The sequence below is a fragment of the Prinia subflava genome, chromosome 2 (assembly GCF_021018805.1).
Source record: "Prinia subflava isolate CZ2003 ecotype Zambia chromosome 2, Cam_Psub_1.2, whole genome shotgun sequence".
In the NCBI taxonomy this organism is placed as follows: domain Eukaryota; kingdom Metazoa; phylum Chordata; class Aves; order Passeriformes; family Cisticolidae; genus Prinia; species Prinia subflava.
In genome coordinates this window covers 79473952-79495044 of record NC_086248.1, presented here as the reverse complement: position 1 = coordinate 79495044, position 21093 = coordinate 79473952, and the positions used below count along the sequence as shown (strand labels likewise).

The 21093-nt window shown below is 46.1% G+C and overlaps 1 protein-coding gene across 2 annotated transcripts; it reads left to right on the top strand.

Annotated features, from left to right (window-relative positions):
* The first annotated feature begins 1935 nt into the window (after positions 1–1935).
* Positions 1936–15551, top strand: SERTAD4 (SERTA domain containing 4). Of its 2 annotated transcripts, XM_063390741.1 has the most exons (5): positions 1936–3809; positions 4038–4308; positions 4651–4837; positions 5218–5333; positions 8276–15551. In XM_063390741.1, exons 3-5 carry the CDS (start codon positions 4666–4668, stop codon positions 9023–9025), a joined length of 1038 nt encoding a protein of 345 aa, XP_063246811.1. In that variant the 5' UTR covers positions 1936–3809; positions 4038–4308; positions 4651–4665; the 3' UTR covers positions 9026–15551. The 2 variants fall into 2 exon arrangements, with proteins under 2 accessions (XP_063246811.1, XP_063246810.1); XM_063390740.1 differs by having other exon boundaries at positions 1936–4308.
* Positions 15552–21093: the final 5542 nt, after the last annotated feature.

Genomic DNA, 21093 nt, shown 5'->3' with positions numbered 1-21093 from the left:
CAGCTGAAGAAACAGAAAACCACCATTGCCTCGGGCCCAGACCATCTCACTGCACCTGTCCACATTCCCCTCTTCCCCCTGCTGCCTCTCTGATGGCTCTCCCTCACCACAGACCAGGGACTGCTCTGCACTGGCATGATGCAGTTCTCCTCAGCTATCTTATATCAGTAAGAGAAGGAGGAAGTGTCCCTGTCTGCTCCCAACCATGGGCTGTCTCTTGGAAGTCCAGTTTTCAATTTAAATCCATCATGGCCAATTCTAAAGGCTTTCCTACTTCTTGCAGCCTCACTGCCCAGCTTGCCTCCCAAGCCCTGAGTGCAGAGATTGTCTTTGATCCTTTGCTTTCATTTCCTGTGCCTGGCTGCCCAGGCAGCTACAATTAGGTGTCCCCTGCATTTCCACTCCTTCATTCATAACATTACTACAACTCCATACACATCTATCAAAACAATAAACATTTTAATCAGGGCCCTCATTATCTCCCTTCTCTGTTTGTGACTTCCTCCTCCTTGAACCTGTGACATATCAGCCAGTTTGATCTATTTAAACACAAGCTCCCAACATCCTCTTTCCTGTCCGCTGCTGTGGTCAGAGCCAAGCCACCTCCTGCCTGTCCTCTCTATTTGCCTCCATCTAGTCTTTTATTTTCCCATGTGAGGTTGTCACAGCTCTGCCATAGCTGTCATCACTCCACCATTGTCTCCACAGCATGGCTCTGCTCTCTTTGCTGGTGATGCTGGCGTCCTCATGCCTTTATTTGCTGCTCCCGGGGGAGCCTTTGTGCCCTTTTCCATGACGCTCTTGTCCACAGGATGCCCTGCCTCCTTCAGCTAAGTTGGCGACACCAAACTTTGTTGCATCAACCATAAGGAGCAGATAGTTTTCAATGAGGTTAGCTTGGACTACTTTACAGGTGATACAGTCGGGGTTTTTTTAAGGGAGGTACATTAGTCTGGGTATGCGTTTGTGCCTTTCCCCTTCCTCTCCCCAGCTGTTTTGATTCCCATGACAGTGGCTCTGCACTGCCTGTGTGCAGTGGGATTTCTGATTGCTTCTGCGTTGTACATTTTCTGAAACGCCAGAAACGTAACAGCTACCAAAACGATGGCAATTTTGATTTCTAAGCACTGCAATCCAGATGTTAACAGTGGTATAGCACAGCTAAGAAATGCTGTTCTCTCCTCAAGCCATGCTGTTATGCAATGGAAACGCTCTGCACTATGTGATAAAGACTGAACCTGCTGCAGGACTTGGGTACAAACCCAGGGCTAAACAAGGAATAGCCATCTTAAGTCTATTCCCCTGTTTTTATTGGTCTCAGTGAGACTTGCAGCTTTATAGTCATGGGCATTTTATAGCTAAGTTTGGGTTTTTAGAGGCATTCTGGAACTGTATAAAAAGCCCCTTTCTCTGACATCGCATCAAGCTTTTTGTAATGTGAATGGCATCATTACAGTTCCCTCATTAACATCATAATGGCTCTGGAGGAATAGGGAGTGAAAACCCCAGCAAATGGAGTAGCGTGGCAATGTATAGTAGTCTTACTGTGTGAAACTGAACACGGAAAAAGTTTGACATTTTAACCTTCAGGCTGCTGTAGATGCCTCGGGGTGTCCTCACACTGAATGCATTTGGCTGACAAAATGGAAAAATTGTGGTAGCCTAAGGATGGAGGGCTGGGTTCAATAAAAACCTCAGCCTGGCTTCCATGCCACTGAAGCCCACACAAGGTTCCCAAATGGATTTTTCAAAATTGAATCCAGCCCTAAGTGTCAACCTTTTGCTGTAATTTTGTATAGTAAATGTATTGTATGCTCAAATGTACATTTTTCATCCTTTATTTCCAGAGGCACTAATGGGAATGTAACAATGTGTGTGCTGTTCTGCAAGTCTCATTGAAACCAACGGGATTTTGGATGAAATCCCTCCATTGCATAAGATAATGTAACATAAATGGGTTGGGCTTACGGCTGGAGGACGATGAGATCTGGTTCTATTTCTGGAGCTGACACTGATTTGCTGTGTGACTTCTGGCAAGATACTCAGGAATGGATTTTGCCACCCTTCATGGGGAAGAGCGGCAGGCTGGCACTTCGGGGCTGTGCCAGAGGTCCTGTTTGCAGAGCTGGGTCCGGCAGCGCTTCCTCGGTAAACTCTGGCTTACAGGTCTGCTGTGTCCCACCCTACCTTCCAGGAGGCCGACCTTTGCCACGTGCTGGCTGCTTGCAGCTCTCTTCCCACTCATTTGCAGCAGCTGGAAATCAGTGCTTCTGAACATCCAAGGGGAACAAATAGCGCACCCAGAGTCACGAGCCCTTCTAAAAGCCTGGTTCTCGGCTTCTGTATGCTGAAGCAATTCCTCTGCCACAAAACAGGACTTACTTTGTAGCTGAGAGCCACCTCTAAATCTTTGTAATGCATGCTGAGACATATAAGCTTTGTTTGGGGCTTTGGTTTTCTGGTGATTGGGGTTTTTTCTCCCAGGGAAGCTATACTATTTATGCCTTGTTTTTATACAGTTTGGAAACTTGGAGAATGTGCACGGGCAGTAGCTGTTTATGGAAGAGAACTGGCCTGTCTCTATTAATTTTGCATGTTGTAAATAGCAGAAGCAGTTCATTTATGTTCGTGGCTGTCCAGAGAACTCAGTTTTTCAAGATAAATTAGCAGCCCTGTGCAGAAGGCATCCCAGTGCTTCCTTCCTTCCTTCCTGCATGTTTCTGCTTGAGCTTAGAAAGACCTATTTGTGATGAAATATGGTAAGAAAAAGATGCAGACTTGAAATCTCTGATTCTCATAAAAAAATAAATTCACAAAGAGATGCTGAATTCATTATAGCCAAGGAATCCCGACTTCCAGAAGCAGCAGAGTTTCTTCCAACCTTTATTCTCTCAGGACAAACACTGAGTGTTGACATCTTGCCAATGTGAGAAGATTGATGTGCCCCTGTGAATGATTCCTCCATCTGGATTAATGAGAAGAGTCCATTGCTGCTTTCTAATGATGGAGTAATCTTTTCAGATATAAAATATATGACTTTTTAGCTGGTTCTTGGGTCACTTCTTGGCCCTGCTGTTAGGTCAGCAGACTGACTTGTTTTGACCACTCATTCCATGTGCCGCTACACAGCTAGTAAGAAAAGGTGTGGGGAATAAATAATATATATTGTCCATGTCAGGGAAAACTTTCAACGGACCACTCCAGTGCCTTGCCATTCCCTGTGCTGTTTCTTGGTCCAAGGAAAGCAAGATGGCAAGAAAAATGACTGAGGGCTATATGCAGTGCGTTAGCAGTGAGTTGGCTCTGAGGAAGGGGTTTAGGCACCTGTCAGTCCGACTGCAGTGGGGCTGGTGGCCTTTCCTGAGGCAAACTGCTTGGGGACCTCAGCTGCCTGTGCCTCCAGCTCCCGTTTTTGCCCCTGTGAGGAGGCAAGGCGGATCCATGCACGCAGGCATCCAAGACACAAACAGCACGCGCTGGAAGCCGTTTCTTAATAAAGTAGCAGCCTTGTGCTAGGATTTAAGAAAACAACCGGCAGATGTGAACGATTTATTTTTCCTCCCTCTTCTGCTGCGGTTTATTTTTTCCTCTTGTTCGAGAGCGCTCAGCTGCTAACACAAACAATTGCTGAAATTCCACCTGCCCACCTGCAGCCCCTCCTTCCCGCCGCCTGCTCGGGCCGTCGTCTTCCTCCGGGAGGGCTGCGCCGAGGGGAAACTACATCCCGCTTTCTTAGAGAGAGGAGGAGGAAGGAGAGGGAGGGGCCGGGCCGTGTCTGGGCGCATTGTTCCGCGCTCCTCTGCCAAGAAGTAGGTGACTATGAACTCATCCCTCGCCCCTCGCAGAAAGTTTGCCGCCTTCCCCCCCTGCTCCCCTCCCCTCCCGCCCGCTGGCGCGGCAGGAGGCAGCTCGCAGCCCGGCGCTGGCCCCGGAGTCCCCGCTCCTGCTTAATATTCCGCCCGCTCCGCCGATGTTGTGCTTGGCTCCGGTGGGACCGCAACTCACGGCGTGAAACCGGAGCCAATTTTCTGTCTTAGTCTCGCAGTGTTTTGACTGGAGGCAGATCCAGTTCAGTCCGATCGGGGCTAGTGGAAACAACTACCTAAGTCTTCGCTGTCTGTGTCGTTTGGGAGGGAAGAAAGAAGAAAGGAACGAGATCCCGGACTGCTGGGCGCGCTCTCTCTCTCACACACACACGCACCGCAGACACACGCACCCAGACAGGCAGACTCGCACCCCGCCGGTGCCGAGCGCGCCGTGCCACCGCCGCCGGGAGGAAATGGGAAGGCAGTGAGCGGATCCGTGCCGGTGTGTGAGCGCCGCCGGGGCCGGGAAGGGGCTGCGGGGGCAACGGGAGCGCGGCCGGGGGGCGGCGGGAGCGGGGCCGAGGGCGGCCTGGGGGGAGCGCGCACCAACTCCCGGTGCCGGGGACCCCGCGCCCTTTGTGGGAGAGGGCTCCGCTCCTTCTCCTGCCATAGGAAGGAGTGTGGGGGGGCACCCCAAACGCGTGTCTGTGTGAGATCGGTATGCGTATGTTTCCAATATACGTGTGCGCAGAGGTCTGGCTGCTGGGGGCCGCGGGGGGCGGAAGGCGGCGGGGCGGGGGGCAGGTGAGGGCGGCGGGCGCTCACCGCGCTGCTTCGCTTCCAGGTGCCGGCGCCCGCGATGACCCTGGTGCTGCCCATGCAGCGGCTGGGCCGCCCCATCGCCGCCGAGGGAGCCGCCGACCTCGCCGCCTACCGCGCCCTCTGGGAGCCGCCCTGCTGCGGCCGCCCCGGCCCCGCCGCCCCGCCGGCCCCGGCCCCCAGCCCGCCGGCCCCCGGGCCCCCCGCCGCAGGTAGGCACCGCTCCGCTCCGCTCCGCTCCGCCGCGGGGGCACGGGCGGCCTCCGGGGGCAGCGGCTGCCCCGAGGCCAGGCGGGCGGAGGGCGGGCGTCTCCCGCGGGCAGCGGGGCCGCAGGTGCGCGGGGCCCGCGGCGCTCGGCGGCGGCGCTCGGGGCGAAGCTGCCCGGCAGCCCAGCGCCCTGCGGCCGGCCCGGCTCACTCCGGCCCCCGGGCGTGCGCTAGGCAGGAGAGGGTTTATTTCTGATCGCCGCCAATAGATGAGAAAATATGCGGCGGCGTCCTCCTGTAGCGCGAAGGGAAATGAAAAGTATTTTGTTTGGAGAACCTCCGGCAAACCGCATGTCATTTGTCATATCTGATTTATTACCCACAGGATCACATTACAGGGGAATTTCAAATCCTGTAACAACATCCAAGATCACATACTTTAAAAGGAAATATGTGGAAGAAGAGGATTTTCATCCGCCACTCAGCAACTGTGCACACAAAGTATGTTTTCTAATAGTCATTATTTTTACTCTGAGTTTCAGATGCTTAGTAACACTCGATTGACCCATTTCCAGAAGGCTGAAATACTCTGCTGAAATTAGGAGAATGATCCAGCTGTTTGCTCAAAAACAAACAGTTGTCACTTCTTCACATTTATTGTTGTGTTGTCATCAATTGCAAAAGCAGCAAAGGCATTTCTGCATTTATAACAACTGCAAATGGAAATGCTGAGAATAACTTTTTTTCCAGATTATTTTGTTCTTAGCTGGTTCATGTTATGCTTACAGAAACAGCTCCGTAACAACATTTGAACAACAGAAAGGAAGAACATAAGCAAAAGATGTGCCACCTATATAAAATTTTTTTGCCGGGGGGTGGTGGGGGGGGAAATAGTAAGAGGTTCCATGTACCCCACACTGGTTACAGATCCTCTAAAATACCAGAATGACTTGGAAAGCGAGTACAAGTTCCTTCAGTATTTAATTGCGTTTATTAAGAAGCTAATAACTCCCAAAGAACAGATTAGTAAATGAAAGAATATTTTTTTAATGAAAGTTGTCAGGGGAGAGATTAGAGCAAACATTTCTCGGGCCAGTGAATACATAAATTGAAATCTGACCTTTTTTGCAAGATTTTATCCTCCTCTTCATTATAGGCTAAGTTCTGTATGGAACTGAATGCCTGGGGTGAAGTGCATAAGGATAGCTCATGCCTTGAGACATCGTCCTCACCTTGTTGAATCCTACCTGACCCATGGAGGTCCAGGGCTACCCATGCTCTCTCAGCAATGGGGAGGGATTTCTGTTTCCAAGGACCTTAGAGTAGCTGAAGGAATTTTCAGCTACAAATGGAGTTGTCTGGAAATAAGTACCTGGACCAGGAAGGGGAAAAATTGTCCTGCAGTTAATTTCAGATGTTCAGTCTGCTGCCAGAGCAGTGAATAAACAGCATCAAGGGTGTTGAAAAATGTGCTCTGGTTAGTGAGTGTCTCACACATGTCACATCACTCTCCCAGTTTTCAGCCAGTTTATTTTTTTTTTACTAGATTGTTGGATTTTTGTATTGGTGATTAATTTCCTTACAAAGAGAGGAAGGAGGAAGAGTTATTTAGTCTTTTCTAACAGCAATAAAAAGCAGTTGTAGACATATTGGTAAGCTAGACCCAGCCACTGTTCTGTGCTGTTGATTGTAGGGGTGTAACATGTCAGAAACCCTGGGTCACCAGTTTCTTCTGCTGAGCCCAAATACATTTTCTACTTTGCAGCACTGAGCTCTGGCAGAGGGAGGATGCCCACCAGGTTTCCTTGAATTTCTTACATGTTTATACCTCTGCTACTCAGTAAAGAGTTATGTTCTGAGATTACTTGTCCCATAGAGGGAATGATGGTAGCACCTGGAGCCTCTCTCCAGAGAGCTGCTGGCAAACATATAGAAGAAAGCCTTTGACAACTTGTTCCTACTGGTGTCCCTCCGGTACATATCTCCAGGAGAATCCCAGTTCAAGGCTTACTGGTTTGCTCCAGGCTTTTATGGCTTCACTAACTGTTGCTGCAGCAGGTATAAAGGGCGCAAATGAACCTATAGGCTTAATATAATTTCAAATGAGTCATTTATTACAGAAAATTACTCTCTCTAACAAAGAGCTTCAGCTGTGAACTCCTATGAAATTATGGCCAATTTTTGTTTTTATGAGGCACTGTGCTGCTTCTAAGCCTTGCAGATATGACCAGGCTGTGGAAAGAGCTAGAGGGCTGAGGAGAGCTGAATGGATGTGAAAAGCAGCTGTGCTTTAAGCTCTTTCTGTCCTCATAGCTACGACTTCCACTCTGCAAAAATGCTGTAACCATGTGGGAAAGGGAAGAATGATCAAGACACAGATGGGGGGATTTAGAGCAGTCTCTCTTTGTGCTGTGCTGCTCTCCTCCTACGTAAAGCAAATTCTTACTAAAAGTGAAAATTAGTTAATAGTGCTTACAGTAGTAGCATGCATTGCCCCCTCTCCTATTTTGATTCCCAGGGTAGTGATTACAGTGCAGAATCCTCCCCTGGGCCTCCCAGGGGCAGTAACCTGCTCATGCTGCCAGTCCTGAGAAAGGGAGTCCTGGAAGGACCATGGAAGGGAGAACAAATCTGTGGGCGTAGAGCCAGGATTTCTGCAAATCCCTATCCTCTCTTCGTTTCCTGACCTTATCCCTGCCTATCTGTGTTCCCACCGGTCCTGTAGAGCACAGGGCGTAGTACGCAGGCCAACAGCTGCTCTCCAGATGCTGAGATGCTTTGAGATGGGTTCCTCCCTGCCTCCCTCCCTGCGTGCATTTCTGTGCACAAGAGCAGTGTAAGAGCCTGGCACACGGAGACCTCCTCGCTGGAGGGCCTCTTCCACTGGCAGCAGATGAAATGCTCCAACACTTGCTGTGTGAGGCGATGGCTGCTGGCTGCCTCTTGCAAACCTTGGCGCTGCAGGAGGGACCCTTGCTTGGCTTCAGAGCTTTGCAGAAGCCCCACAGGGGATGATGGAATTGGGTCCACTTGCAACAAAAGGCCCCCCCAGCGATCACTGGAGCAAAACTGCACAACAATTTTATGTTCTAATCCCAAATGTAATTAAAGAGCCAGATGTGTGCATCTGGTTTTCACTCTCCCATCTTGGATTTACGCCCTGCAATTGCCTCTGTGGTGTAATGCTCAGCTACTTACCTCCTAAGCTCAGCTGCTTACCTCCTAAATATGGGGGAATGGTGTGGCCAAGAAAAAGCAGGTCCCCAACTACATGGATGTGCAAAATGAAAAAAAGTCAGTTTTAGATGCCTCCAAAAATAACAGAAAAGTAGTGACACAGAGGGAATACTTTCCTTTATTTCTTTTCTCCTTCTCTGGAACAAAACTGGTTGCCTTCAGTTCCGTATCTTGTGTTCCATATCTTGTGTTTTTTGCATTTTCAGACAATCTCCGTGTTTGAGGAGCGGGCCCATATCCTTTACATGTCTTTGGAAAAGCTGAAATTCATTGATGATCCTGAAGTCTACCTGCGGAGATCCGTCCTCATCAACAATCTCATGAAGAGAATCCACGGAGAGATCATCATGCAGAACAACTGGTGCTTCTCCACCTGCTCCTTCAGTGGCACCTCCCCACAAGAGTGGTTTGTGTCTCAGGACTGTCCATACAGAAAACGCCTTCGGATGGCAAAGGAGGAGTACGAGAAGCTCCACATGTGCTGCTTCTATCAAGAATGTGGCAGTCACTATTTAAACCTACCCTACTCTGTTAATGCTAGCACAGAAAGTAATTCCTCTTTTTCCTCCTCTTCCTCCTCCTCCCCTCCCACTTCTTTGCCAAGCTGTTCCCAGCAGGTGGATTACGAAGTTGGCAGTGCACCTTCTTACAGAAGCGATGACCAGATACCTGCTAATGAAATATTCATCACTAATGGCAGGTCTAACAGTAATCAGGAAAAGGCAAAATTTAATGAGGAAAAAGGAGGTAACGAACCTGAGAGAGAGAGCATCGCCTTAAACTGTGAACCTGTAAGAGGCTCCCATGCTCTTGAATGTAAAGGCAAATTTTATGACTATTTTGAGACTGGATGTAATGACAAGAGCAACGTAAGTGAATCTTGGAAAAAATCCTTAAGGAAAAAGGAATCTTTACCAAGTAATAAAATCTGCTGCAACAAAGGAAGTAAAATATGAGGCATCTTTCTTGCTCTATTGAAGCATGCACAGCATGTTCCTTCTCTATCAAAATTTTTATTTTGAACGGATTTTTTATAGTTTTCTACGAATGGTACAATCATGCCACAAACATGACGTGTAGAGTGGAGAGCAGATTGCGTAAAGTGTCTCTGCCATCCGCACCAGGGGCTATTTATAAATGAGGAGACTTCAGAGAGAACACAGTTGCATTGCTGCTGAGCACTGTAGCCTGTGCAGCTATGGTGGAGCTTTCGTTGCTGAAAATGCCAATCAGCCAGATGGGGAAAACATATCGTTTTACATATCCCCGCCCCCAAGAAGTCTGCCATTAATTAAGAAGAACCTCCATTATGTTTACCAAGGAATTAGAAGTCTGGTAAACAAATTGATGCTACCAGCAAGGATGATATGCTCCTTGTAACTCAGTATTCGTTCTGACAAAGGACTGTCTTCATGGATTGGGAATAAACCATCCTTACGTTTTGTAGTGATACTCTTGAATTCCTGTATTCAGCATCTTGTTCAACTGACAAAATAGGACATAGCATAAAGAAATAACCTGTTTATGGAATCTTAATCAGAATCAAACATGCAGCTCAAGTACTTGCATGTTTTCACCTCGGCTGTAATAACTAATGAGGTTTGTTGTTACACAGGGCAGGTTTTTTTTTGGTGCCTTACTTTTTGTCTTAATTTTTGCCAGTGTGAAAATTAAGTATGAATCTGATACAGCAGGGATTTAACCTAAACTGAGATTAAAAAAGAAACCCACGGGGTGGATCAATATTGTTAGAAACCTTTAACCTTTGAAGTACTGAGTTCAACTTCCTATTCAAACATCTCTGTTCTTCCTTTTTGATGCTCAATTGCTTTTTGATTTGCCATCCTTAGGAAGGGATTTAAGAAACAATAGAGAGATGTCTCTTGTAAACAAGCATTCGATGCTTGAGTGTTTCTATGGCAACTGTCTGTTGCTGGGGCTCTTTTTTTTTCTTCTTCGTATAATGAAGTTCATGACCTAGTGGCATGTTTTATACTTTATTCTGTTTCACATAATTTCTCTCTTTTAGATTGCAAAAGCATGCGGGAGTTTTCTATGACTTTTGCCGTTGATTTAAAAAAAAAAAAGACAAGAAGGCAAAAAGCACAATGTTAATTAATAATGTGGTGATAAACACAGTTTTATCTGAATGAATGTAAGGGGTTTAATGTTAAAAAAGAACATTTTGGAGATTTCAGTGGCTGAGGACAACATTTAGTCATCCCTTGGTAGATTGATTGCAAAAGTGTGCAGTGTAAAATGCCCAGAAGACATTAGTTGGGGTTGGACCAAGAGGGAGTCTTAGATCCACCAAATTAATTAGTTCCCACAGTCCCCATAACAACTGGCAGGATGTGCTCAGCGCTGTAGCCACATCCAGGCCACAGCTGACTCATAAGGAGCTGCCTGTTCCCACAGCATCTTGCACTCAAGTGACATCTCCACTTGCTTCTTGCCCAAAGGGTGAAAATCACCTCTGTGCTGGGGGAGCAGCCAGCTCGGTGCAGGGCATAAGTGTCCCCAAGGGGACACAGCCCCAGGCTTGGCACTGGAGTCAGACAGGTCTCTGGGCCTGAGACCTCCTGCTTTGGGTTTCATGGGTTCAGCTGGAGGAGTCCTGGGCCGTAGTTATTTTGGGTAGCAAAATACATTTGCAAACTGTATGGTCTTTCTCAGAAAGCCCAGTAGTCACAGAAAAAAGCTCCCCCCCAGCCAAGGTGACCACCAACACAACGGGATATAAATCAATGATAACCTTTATGAAGTCAGGTGACTTTAAACCGGTAAGTTTGTAAGGGTTATCATTGTGAAACATGACAAATAATGAAACTACAAGTCCCACCTGATTTCTCCAAGACAGAAGTTTTTTTATTAATAATAATAATAATAATAATATTAAATATAGATCTCATTCATACAGTGTATGAGTAGGATCATCATTTAGACATTTGTCCACAAGGACCAATTTTTTTAAAAACCTGATTTTTCTTGTGTTATATCCAGATAGCCTAGTAATGTCTGCTCTTTTCCAATATTTGATAAACGCTTGATGTTTTAAGCTTAAATATTAGATGCTTGTATACTAATGTGTTGTTGTAGTAAAGTGAAATTTCCTTGATATATATTTATTAAAATGACCAAAATTCATTTTAATTTTACCTCTCCAATGGCTACTGGGTCCTTTCCCCCATGTTCCTCTCCCTCACCAAAGAAAAGGACGTTTAATCAAACTGCTCCCTGCTTAAGAGACTACACAGCAGTTGGCTGTGCACTTCAGGCTGGGTCTGGGATTGAGCTCAGCCTTGCCAAGGTTTCAGGAGCACTTAGGACACTCTGAAAGTGCACTGAGAAGCAATAGATTCTCTGTAGACACGCACATACAGCCAAGGAAAACACCTGGCCAAATGCTGCCCAAACCACAAATCAGCTAACACTTTTGGGGGGGCTGAAAGCTTTTTGACCCTAAAGGGCTCCTTGGTCTTCCAACAAGCCTGCACACATAACCTATTGCAGAGGCTTCTCAGTTGAATTTGCACAAGCTGAAGTGATAGATCAGCAGATCTTTGTCTACTCTGGCCTCCCTAATGGTTTCTTTAGTTCCAGAGACATCTGGAAATTAACCCATTAGAACTCTGGACAGTCTTACTGTCATCAGGGTCTGTAAGGGAGGAAACGCCATAGAATGAAAGTTGGCCTACGGGTAAGTGAGTTTATGCCTTTCTCTGGACCTTGCCTCACAAAATGATAGCAAATACTGCAAGTAGATGTATTGGACTCAGGAGACCACTGAGTTATCCTGCTGGCCTCACAAGAGACAGAGATATTCTGCATTAGAGAATGAAGGGGGAAACACCCTTGTCCCATTCCCAGAAATGCAATAGACCTTGATAGGATTTCCAGGCTGGGCTAGACTGAATGGACTTCCTAGTTCAAATTCAATTTGATTTACGGTGTGTGAAGACTGTAAGCCTGATAGGCCTTTTCCCCGCTGCACACTCCAGTGCTAAGGACATTTTGCTAGTATCAAAACTTCAAAAAATAGTTCTTTTACAAGATTATATGAATGCCTTTCATCCATATGTTGCCCACATAACTGCTAAATGAATGCTCCTGAACTTGGTCCTGGCCTATCTGCCAGAAGGACTGGACAGAAGCCCTTCTCTCTAGGAAGATGGTTTTTCTTTGTTGTAAGACCCTTCACTCCTAAAGTGTAAGACCTTAAAGTACTGTGCCTTTCAGCACATGCCAAACAGCAACAGAAAAAGATGTTTCTGTTGTCACATCAATTTTGCTGTCACTAGGAACAGAAGTGTCATTTTATCTTCAGGATCCAGGTAATACATTTCCCTTGGAGAAATGCGGAGTTCATTTGAGTTTTAAAAATCATATTTCTCTTTCAAAGCACATGGCATAATATCATTTTGCTTCATTTATACTCACTACTTTTGGTAAAATTTTACTATTTTTACTGTGTTAGCTAATCTGTTGAAACAGCTTAACATGGGTACTTAAGCATCCTCAGCACTCAGACAGCCTCAGCTGGCAGTGATGTGCAGTGCCAGCAGAGCAGCTGGTTCTGCAGGGAAAACAGACACAGCCTGAGCCACAGAAATGAAGTGCTTCTTTCAGTCTCGAAGGTGTTATGCCCCTAAGCAAAGCTGTGGCAGAGACTTCTTTCACATTTCATCTTCCTGCATGCCCTCCATCCTCCATTTACACCCCTCATCTACCATCTGTCCTTTTGCATCCGACCATCATGATGACCATGACATGCTGCCAGGGTGCATGGTGTGTGCCACCACCCTTCAGATTTGTGCAGGGGAAGCAGGGAGCTGGTTCAGAGCCACAGCATGAGCTAAAGCGGTATTTAAACGAAGTAACCTGGTGGCTGCTCTATGGAGCCTTGTGCCACTTGTGACCCCTCACACCTAAATGACTTTCCCAGCTGCCTGTAGCTCAGATCACCACTCCAGAGTGATCTGGTGATTAGAGAGTTATGGCTGAAGCAAAGAGGTGAAGGTGATTTCTAGCCTGCATTTGACTTGTGTCCTTTCATTGCCTTCTTGAGCTAAAGGCATAGCGAGAGGTGTGGGAAGTGCAAATGGCTGCTTACTCATGCCAGGGACCTTGACAAAAGAAGTTTCTTAAGTCTTATCACAAAAAAACCCCACAACCAAACCAGTCAGTCACATCAGGGAAAGGTTTAAACTGCTGTTAGGTAAAGGATTTCATCTGGTGTTGTATTCAGTGAATGTAACTCTCAGGTGGAGGCCTCCCAAAGGGACCTGACCTTTTACATTGTCCATCCCTTGCTTTGCGATCTCTAAGACAGGGGCTGCCCTTGCTTTCTGGAGGTCACCATTTGGGCTCCTCAGTACTGGTATGAGCTTTTCCACACCTGCACAAAGAACCCCAGAGGCTTTTCCTGGCAAGGTGTGCAGAGCTTGCTAAAATATCATAGCCAGGGAAGTGTTTCAAAGGATCCTGCTGGAAATGTTAGGAGATGCGAATCTTCCACAAGGCATCCCATGTAACAGCCAAGCCGCTCAGTCACGACTACTTGGAATACACAGTAATTTCCTGTGTTTTTTCAATCTCACTTAAACTTCTCTGACAGATGGGGAAAGATGACTAAACCAAGGGAGTTTACAAAAGTTCGTCTTGTGGTGTTTGCAAACTGTCTCTGTGAGGTCCATTTTCTCTAATGTAAACACAGCCGTGGCTGGGTGCCGAGTGCCTTTGCAGCAGCTAAGCCTACTCAGCTTAAGGCTGCTAAAACGAGCCAGCCGGTCCACTCCGGGGGCTGAACATGAACCAGCCCTGGGGCTGAGGGGTGCTGGGGGAGACCTTCACTCTCTGGGCTTCAAACAGCATGAAACAAAGCAGCTGTGGCTCTAAGACCAGACCAAATTTACTATGCCGGGTCAGAGGCTTTCCAAGGGGCCTTGGATCAGGTGTGGAAGGTTAGATAAAACTGCAGGGCAATAATCATGTGAAAGCAACTGCCTTTGGAGCTGCAGTTGGCCTATTGTTGCTCTCCCTAGTCTTTAAATCACTGCCAGGAAGTGAATGCACCTTGGGGAAAGTGAAGTTTCAGTTCCTTGGCTTTGTAAAAGTGCAGAGTACGCAAAGCTTTTTCACCAGCTCCAGCTGAAAGGCCAGGTAGGCAAATATTTTAACTTCTCTTATTGCTCAAGTTTCCTTTGCTGAGGAATGCAGGGAGTGTGAGGAGGAGCCACACATGGGTGGTCTGTGTACACTCAGAAGTATGCATGAGCAGAGAACCCCAAACACCAACAAAACCCCCAAAGCAAAAAGATATTGAATTTGAAAAGAAATTCTTCTCAATTAATCCAGCATCATTCTCCACTTTACTGTGGAGAGCATTTGTTCTGCCATAATGGGATTGCAGCAGGATAATAATTGGTCTGTCTGCTCAAGGTCATTCCATTTATAGCTACCTCCTGCAGTGGTGCTTTCCTTGTGGAATATCCCACTAGGCTCATCCTTCTGTGGTCTATGTCTGTCTCCTGAAACAACTAGAGGCTCAGGTCTTGCAGAGGAGGATGATGGACTGTCTGTAGCTTGTGGTCTTCTCTCCTCCATGATACTGGCCTGTAGCTGCCACAGTTGCCCTCAGCAAGCTCAGATGGACCCCACAACATCCTTCTACCATCCTCTCACTGCTTTATATTTCTAATGGTGTTAATGGTCTCTAGCAGTTTGCTGGCTGGAATTTCAGAGATTTTTGCAGTTGGGTGATAGGTAATGAGACCTTTAGCTGGCATGAGATGATGCTGTGCTATTGATTTTTGGAGAAATTATGCCTGGTCCTATAGGGTGACCACCCACACCTTTGATTATTGTTGGATTTGTCTTCTTTCCTCATTTTCTTACTCAGAATAGGTTTTGAAAGACAGTCCCTCTCTTCCACCCCACATTTTGTGGGACCGACTAGTCTGTATTTACCTCTGTCAGGAAAAACTTCTGCCAATGGGAGTTGAAGTTGTGCAGCAGATTGTTTTCAAACCCTGTTTTATTCTCAAACTCCAAAATGGTTTGTGTCTGTTGGTGTATGTGTAAACTCTGTGCTTTATTCCTTCATAAATGCTAAAAGCCCTTGTAATTATTTTTTCCCACTCCATCCATTGCTTTTTCAGGGCAAAATCCTCTGCACTTTGGGCTATGAGTGGGTCCCACTAAGCAGACTCATCATCCTCATAGTGATATGACTGCCATGGGGCCATTTATTTCATTGAGTACGGTAGTGTGGGTTTGGCTCAAAATGAAGTTGCCCTTTATCTTTCTTGCAAACCATCAGACAGTGAATATAAATCTAAGTGTAGCTCCTTTCTAAGTATAATGTACTTTCAGCATTGTTTTCTTCAAACTTATCTTCTGTGTCTCAACAAGAATGGCTAAAGTCACCTGTATTTCCCAGTTTCTGTTAATATTGTAATTAGCATTATCCTGAAAATAAAATTCGACTAATTGTTAAATCTTGAGCAGCCTACATTTTACCTGTGGAGGCTGAATATGTATTATTCCTTCTTTGACCCCTTCCTCTGTGTAACAGATTGGTTTCTGGTTTACCAGCAGACTAACTGGCATGATGACAAATCTCATTTTGTCTTTGCTGTAAGAAGTAAGGCACACAGTGTTAATGCAATCCTATATCTCCATTGAAAGATTGCTCCAATACTGAAACTTTAAAATAACCTGTATAGGCATCACAGGCATGAAGAATATCTTAAAATACAAGTAGGGCATAAGCTACTGTCAGATCAGTTTCCTCACTCTGCATGCAGGCTGAGACAAGGATTTTCATTGTATGAATTTATCCACCCATTGGAAGCGCCTGTTCCTAATACTGAGGCTTAGAGATGACAGTGTAATGTCAGCTTTTGAGGTATTTCACCGGTGACCATTATAAATAAGGCATTCAGCTAACAAGCTTGCCCTCCATTCCCAGTGATCCTCTGAGCCTCTCAAGCTGCTGGTGGACCCCCATAGTACCCTTCCAGCTGCCTAAGCTCCTTTTTCCCCTTTGAATATTTCCATATGCTATCAGCAAGATATATTCTAGGCCCTAGAAACACAGACATGACAAACTGTCTTTTAACTGAATATCATCATAAATAATGGAAAGGCAACACGGCTGATAATTTTATTCTTTTAATTGTGAATATAGGAAACCTTTTTTTAAAAAAATACTATTATTTGGGAACTTAATTTTAGTATTTATAATACAACCCCAGAATTTTCTGGCTGTCATGAATCTGACATGTGTGCACTAAAAATCCCTCATGATCACGCAGTCCTACCCTGGTAGGTGCCAAAATAAGGACCTTGGCAGAGCCTCTGAGCTCTGGATGTTTTCCCACACTGCCTCATTTTTCCCCTCTGCACAGAAGTGCTGAGAAGATGCATGTGGAGGGGGATGGTACCTGAGAGAAAAATGTAAATCATAGCAACCTGACTGTCAAGAGGGTATCACTTTTTATTTCCTAGCTCCTGTTCCCAGCAACAGCGGAGCTGCAGTATTAAATTGTTTTGTTTCACCTCTCGGCTTGGTTTACTGGTGCCAGAATAGCTGCAGCCCCCCGAGCACGGAGGTAAGGGGACCTTGCAACTGAAAGCTTGCCTGGAGGTTTTGTTCCCCTTTGATAGGTCGGGCTGGCTCTCGTTGCGGGAGCAGCTGGGAAGAAAAAATTAGCATAACAAAGAGCTATATTATAGTATTGCATTGTGCATTTGGAGCCTTCACATACCTTCACACGTTCGGTTACGTGCTACATAAATCTGAATCCCGGGTAGAAATGGCAAAACACGAACTGAAAAGGAAGTCAACCTTTAAAGTGAAAATACTTTGAATACTCTTACTGCAAACGTAGAACCCCTCAGTGTTTTGGGCATAGCCATACTGCGAGTGCCAGTGGCTGTCCAAACAGTGTGGCTGTTTGGAATGCATGGCCAAGGAGAGCCGTTCTCCCCGGCTGCTGGGGGAGGAAGGTTCTGAGGGGGATGCAGGGCGAGCTCCTCCTGGCACCCAGGAGCTGACGGACTGAGGTGGGATGACCCAGGCAGCCCAGCAGCTGCTTTCTGCCCCTCCCAGCCCGGAGGTGGTGGGTTACCGAGGAGAAGGCCGGGGGTGCAAGTACTTCATGTATTGCTCTGTTTTCATTGTTGGCAAACAGCAGCGCTGTGCTGTGTGGGAGCGCTGGCGATCTGTACGGATTTAGTTGCACAAGAGGCTACAAACCTGCAGAAAGCTCCTTTACCAGTCCAGGTGCCTCCCTTGGGAGCTCCCAGGTGTTGTGCCCTCTCCTCCTGTCTTGCTCACAGCATATCTGTCCCAGGTGACTACTACTGCCCATGGCAGAGGCTGGATGGAGCCTACTATGGGCTGTGGCATTTGCAACACCCGTGGTTCCTTCCCTGGCTCATTGTGAAATAAACTTACACACACCATGCCTGCCCAGCTGCCCACTCACTGCAGCATATCTTTCTCTTTCCTTTTTTCCCCCCATTTTGACTGTTTTTTTTGCTGAGGAAAATTACCCATCCTGGGAGTTAGAAGAAATGCAGAGAATGGAGTAAAAGGAACAAAAATTTCCTAGGGAAGGTTTTTCAGAGCTGAGCCTCCCCTGGGTCCAATATCTGTCAGACGTGCTTGCAGCACGCAGCTGCATCATGCTGTCAGAAAGAGGAATTTAAAATCTAACCCACATATGCAATTCTTTCTCTCACTTCCTTGGATTGAGAATCCCTGGCAGGGCAGGAGAGTAAATCCCAGTTTAGGAGGGTGGCTCTGTCAGCCCTGTAGGCAGTCTGTATTTCAGCAGGGAGCTGAAAGCTGCATCCATAGTGGTAGTGGTTTCTGTAAAACTGGAATGTACTTTACCCAGATATATGTATTTAGAATGACTCATCAAACAAGGAGATGCAAATTGGGTAAAGACCCTGGAAGATCCTAGTGTTCTGTCCTGGTTGTGCATGAGATAGAGAGGCTGCTGTGCCTCTAATGAAGGTAACTTGAGGGAAGAGCCAGAGGCAGGCTTTAAGGAAGGATAAGACCAGAGCATTGCAATAGCACTTGATGGTTCTTAAATGGTTATAGTAGTCTAGGAAGCAAAAACTTTCAAACAGTTACTAAGGACACAGTGTTGTTCAGGCTTTATGCTTCTGATAGTGATAATAAAATTTATCAGAGAAACAAATTTGTCAAAACTAATGAGACTTTTTACATTTAAAACACACTGACATTGTGTTGTGCTTTCCTTCACAAGTAATGTTTAAAATAAGAGTTGTAGTTGAAAGAGATTAGTGAGAAAAAAATTACACAGATCTATTCTTTTGTTTACTTTGTGCACTTGACAGCCCTGAACACAGTCAGGTTCTCCTCTTTGCCTCTACAGTCTGTCAGTCAGTTTTCTGACATTTGTTTGAGCCTTTACATAGCAGCAGAGAAGACAAAACTGGTTCTTATAAGGAAAATATGTCCATAGAAACACAAAGGGTGCTGATGGATTCAGTGGTAGGGAGTGTCATTGGGTGATATTTTGCATTCATCCATTTCAGGGGAAAAACATTCAGCAGACTGTTGGGTTTGGGTTTTTGGGGCGGGGTTGTGGGTTTTTTGGTATTATTTTCCTGTTGTTGGTTTTTTGTGTGTTTGTTGTTTTTTTTAAAAACAGAGACTGGTTCTTTGCAGCTTGAGAGCATAAAACACCACATATAAGCACTGATGAAATTTTAAAAAGCAAGAATCTCAACTAAGTTCCTGGCTGGTGTGGGAGCTCGCAGGGCTTTAGTCCTGTTCTTACAGTGTATAGCCACAGACCCTGGGACAGTCTTCTTTGTCCATGATAAATACAATGTGTCCCACATGTGAAAATTCTCTTTCCTAAGCTTTGCAATGGTAGTTACTCTGAGTCTTGTACAGGCACCACCAGGTCTCTTCTCTCTCAGCCTGTTTCGAATACTTCAGAAACCCTGTTGTTCCTTTCTATAACAACCATGCAGCTTCATCAGCCACGTCCATCTACAGTGCCCATTTCCTACAGCTCACACTACTTAGATGGAAAAACAGGCTCTGTGACTTCTCTTACCCTAACTTCACTCTTTCATAAGAAGTGTGGTCAATTTAAGCAAAGCATGTCAGACTGAGCAGAAGAAGGCATGTATTCCTCCAGTGATATCATTAACCTGGCACAGGGGCAGACCCTTTGGGCAAGGCTTGTCAGAGGATATCTGCTGGGCCACATACCATTCCAGGACACCCATGTAGTTATTTCCTCCTCCTCACAGAGATTGACTGAAGAAACAGAAATTGAGCAGGATTGAAGTTTTTGAGGTCAGTGAGAGCAGTTGGCTGCAGTGGTATAAACCCTTGATGCTTGCCAGGCCCACTGTACTTCCTTCAGGCCAGTACTGCAGAGGTCTATAAGGCATGAAAAGCCTTCCTTGAGAAATGTGAGATTAGAAAAAAACAGAGAGCTTTGTATGTTTACTTTTTGGTAGGTGTATCTGTATGCATCTTCTTGCACCTCCCAAAGCTTGGCAAATATTTGGAACTGTTTGGTTATTGCCAAGCCTGTACATTATGAAGGGCCTCTGTGTCCAGCCCTATGTGTGGCTAAGTGGTCTTCTCTGACTGTCCATTTGTCTTGGGATCTGACTTGCCTGAGACATGAAGATTCTGCTTGAAAGATCTGCTCATGCTTGAATGAAACTTATTGGGAAAGAAAAAGCTGCCTTATAACTCTCATATGGCTGTCTGCAGAAGAGCTGCAGGCTTGCTAAGGCTCCCAGAAGTGCAGCTACACAGCATCCACAGCTGACTGCTCTGACAGGAAGATGCATCTTCAGCACAGTCCTTTGCTGCAGATGACCCCATGCATCAGCTCTCCTGCCCCTGGTTCTGCCCATCCTAAATTCTCTCTGAATTTAGGTGCTTAGAGGCTGTTAAGGGGTATCTCCTGTACCTTGGAACCTAGGGAACTGAGGTGATTTGTGGTGTCTGAACATTTTTTTTTTTCTTTTTTTTTTTTCTTTGCATCAACACTGCTTTGACTCAAATTCTTTCAGACTCCACATCGTTGGACAAGAACTGCTGCCAGACTTTCTGCTTTGAAGCAGAAGAGAAACACCTCCATAATTTGCTTAGCCAGTGCCAGAATATGGAGGAAATCTGCCACGGTGCATGCCCTGATCCTGCTTTGGGGGAATCACTTAGAGCTGTTCCTGTTTTGACAGAGCTCATTTACCTCTCCCTAACTGCTGTAATCTCTTAAGAGTGCAATTGAGGTTGTTAATGAGAGTACCTTCATAAAGAATTTCCATATGCAAATTCCCAGTCTGAACTTTACTACAACAAAGTCTGTGTAGCTGGAATATATTTCTCTGCACCCACAACCATTGTCTTTTATTCTCTGTGCACCATACCCTCCGCTACCTGCTCCGAGCTGCTTTCCTCAAGCTGTAAGTTGTGAGCGTGAGTCTAATTTCACCCTTCAGTAAGCAGGGAATTCAGAAAATTTAGAAGTGCTGGGATCAACACCAGGCACTCACATCTGTGATGGTTTTTGGAGTTAAAGCTGTATGTGTAGCTGCCACACTGTCATTTGCTCTGAGTGGGAACCTGAAACCTCTGCAAAGCCGCCTGCCCGCAGGCAGCGGGAGGCTCTGTTTGATGTGCCGGAGGGAGGCTGGGTGTAGCTTGTTGGAGGACATGCACATGTGTGTACACATTCTGTGCTAGACTGCTTCCTGGAGCCCTGGCCTTGTTCTGTCTTGTCTCTGGGCTCCTTAACGCAAGGGTCATTAGGACTGTTCACTCTGGCATTTGTTCAGCCACATCCTTCTCGGTATTAGACAATGTCTACCTTGTAGTGTTTGATCCTGATCCAGCAGAAAATCTTCCATTAACGTGACTTCAAGAGAGGAACGCATTTTTCCCGGCCTCGGTCTCTTGGAGTTAATGGTGGTTCAACATTACGACTGAATCAAATTTCCTTTCTTC

Excerpts from the sequence above, each read along its gene's own strand:
- SERTAD4 (XM_063390741.1), top strand. The coding sequence starts at position 4,666 with ATGACCCTGGTGCTGCCCATGCAGCGGCTGGGCCGCCCCATCGCCGCC. Across the intron at positions 4,838-5,217 it reads CCCCGGGCCCCCCGCCGCAG|GATCACATTACAGGGGAATT; the intron begins GTAGGCACCGCT and ends TATTACCCACAG. Across the intron at positions 5,334-8,275 it reads TCAGCAACTGTGCACACAAA|ACAATCTCCGTGTTTGAGGA; the intron begins GTATGTTTTCTA and ends TTGCATTTTCAG.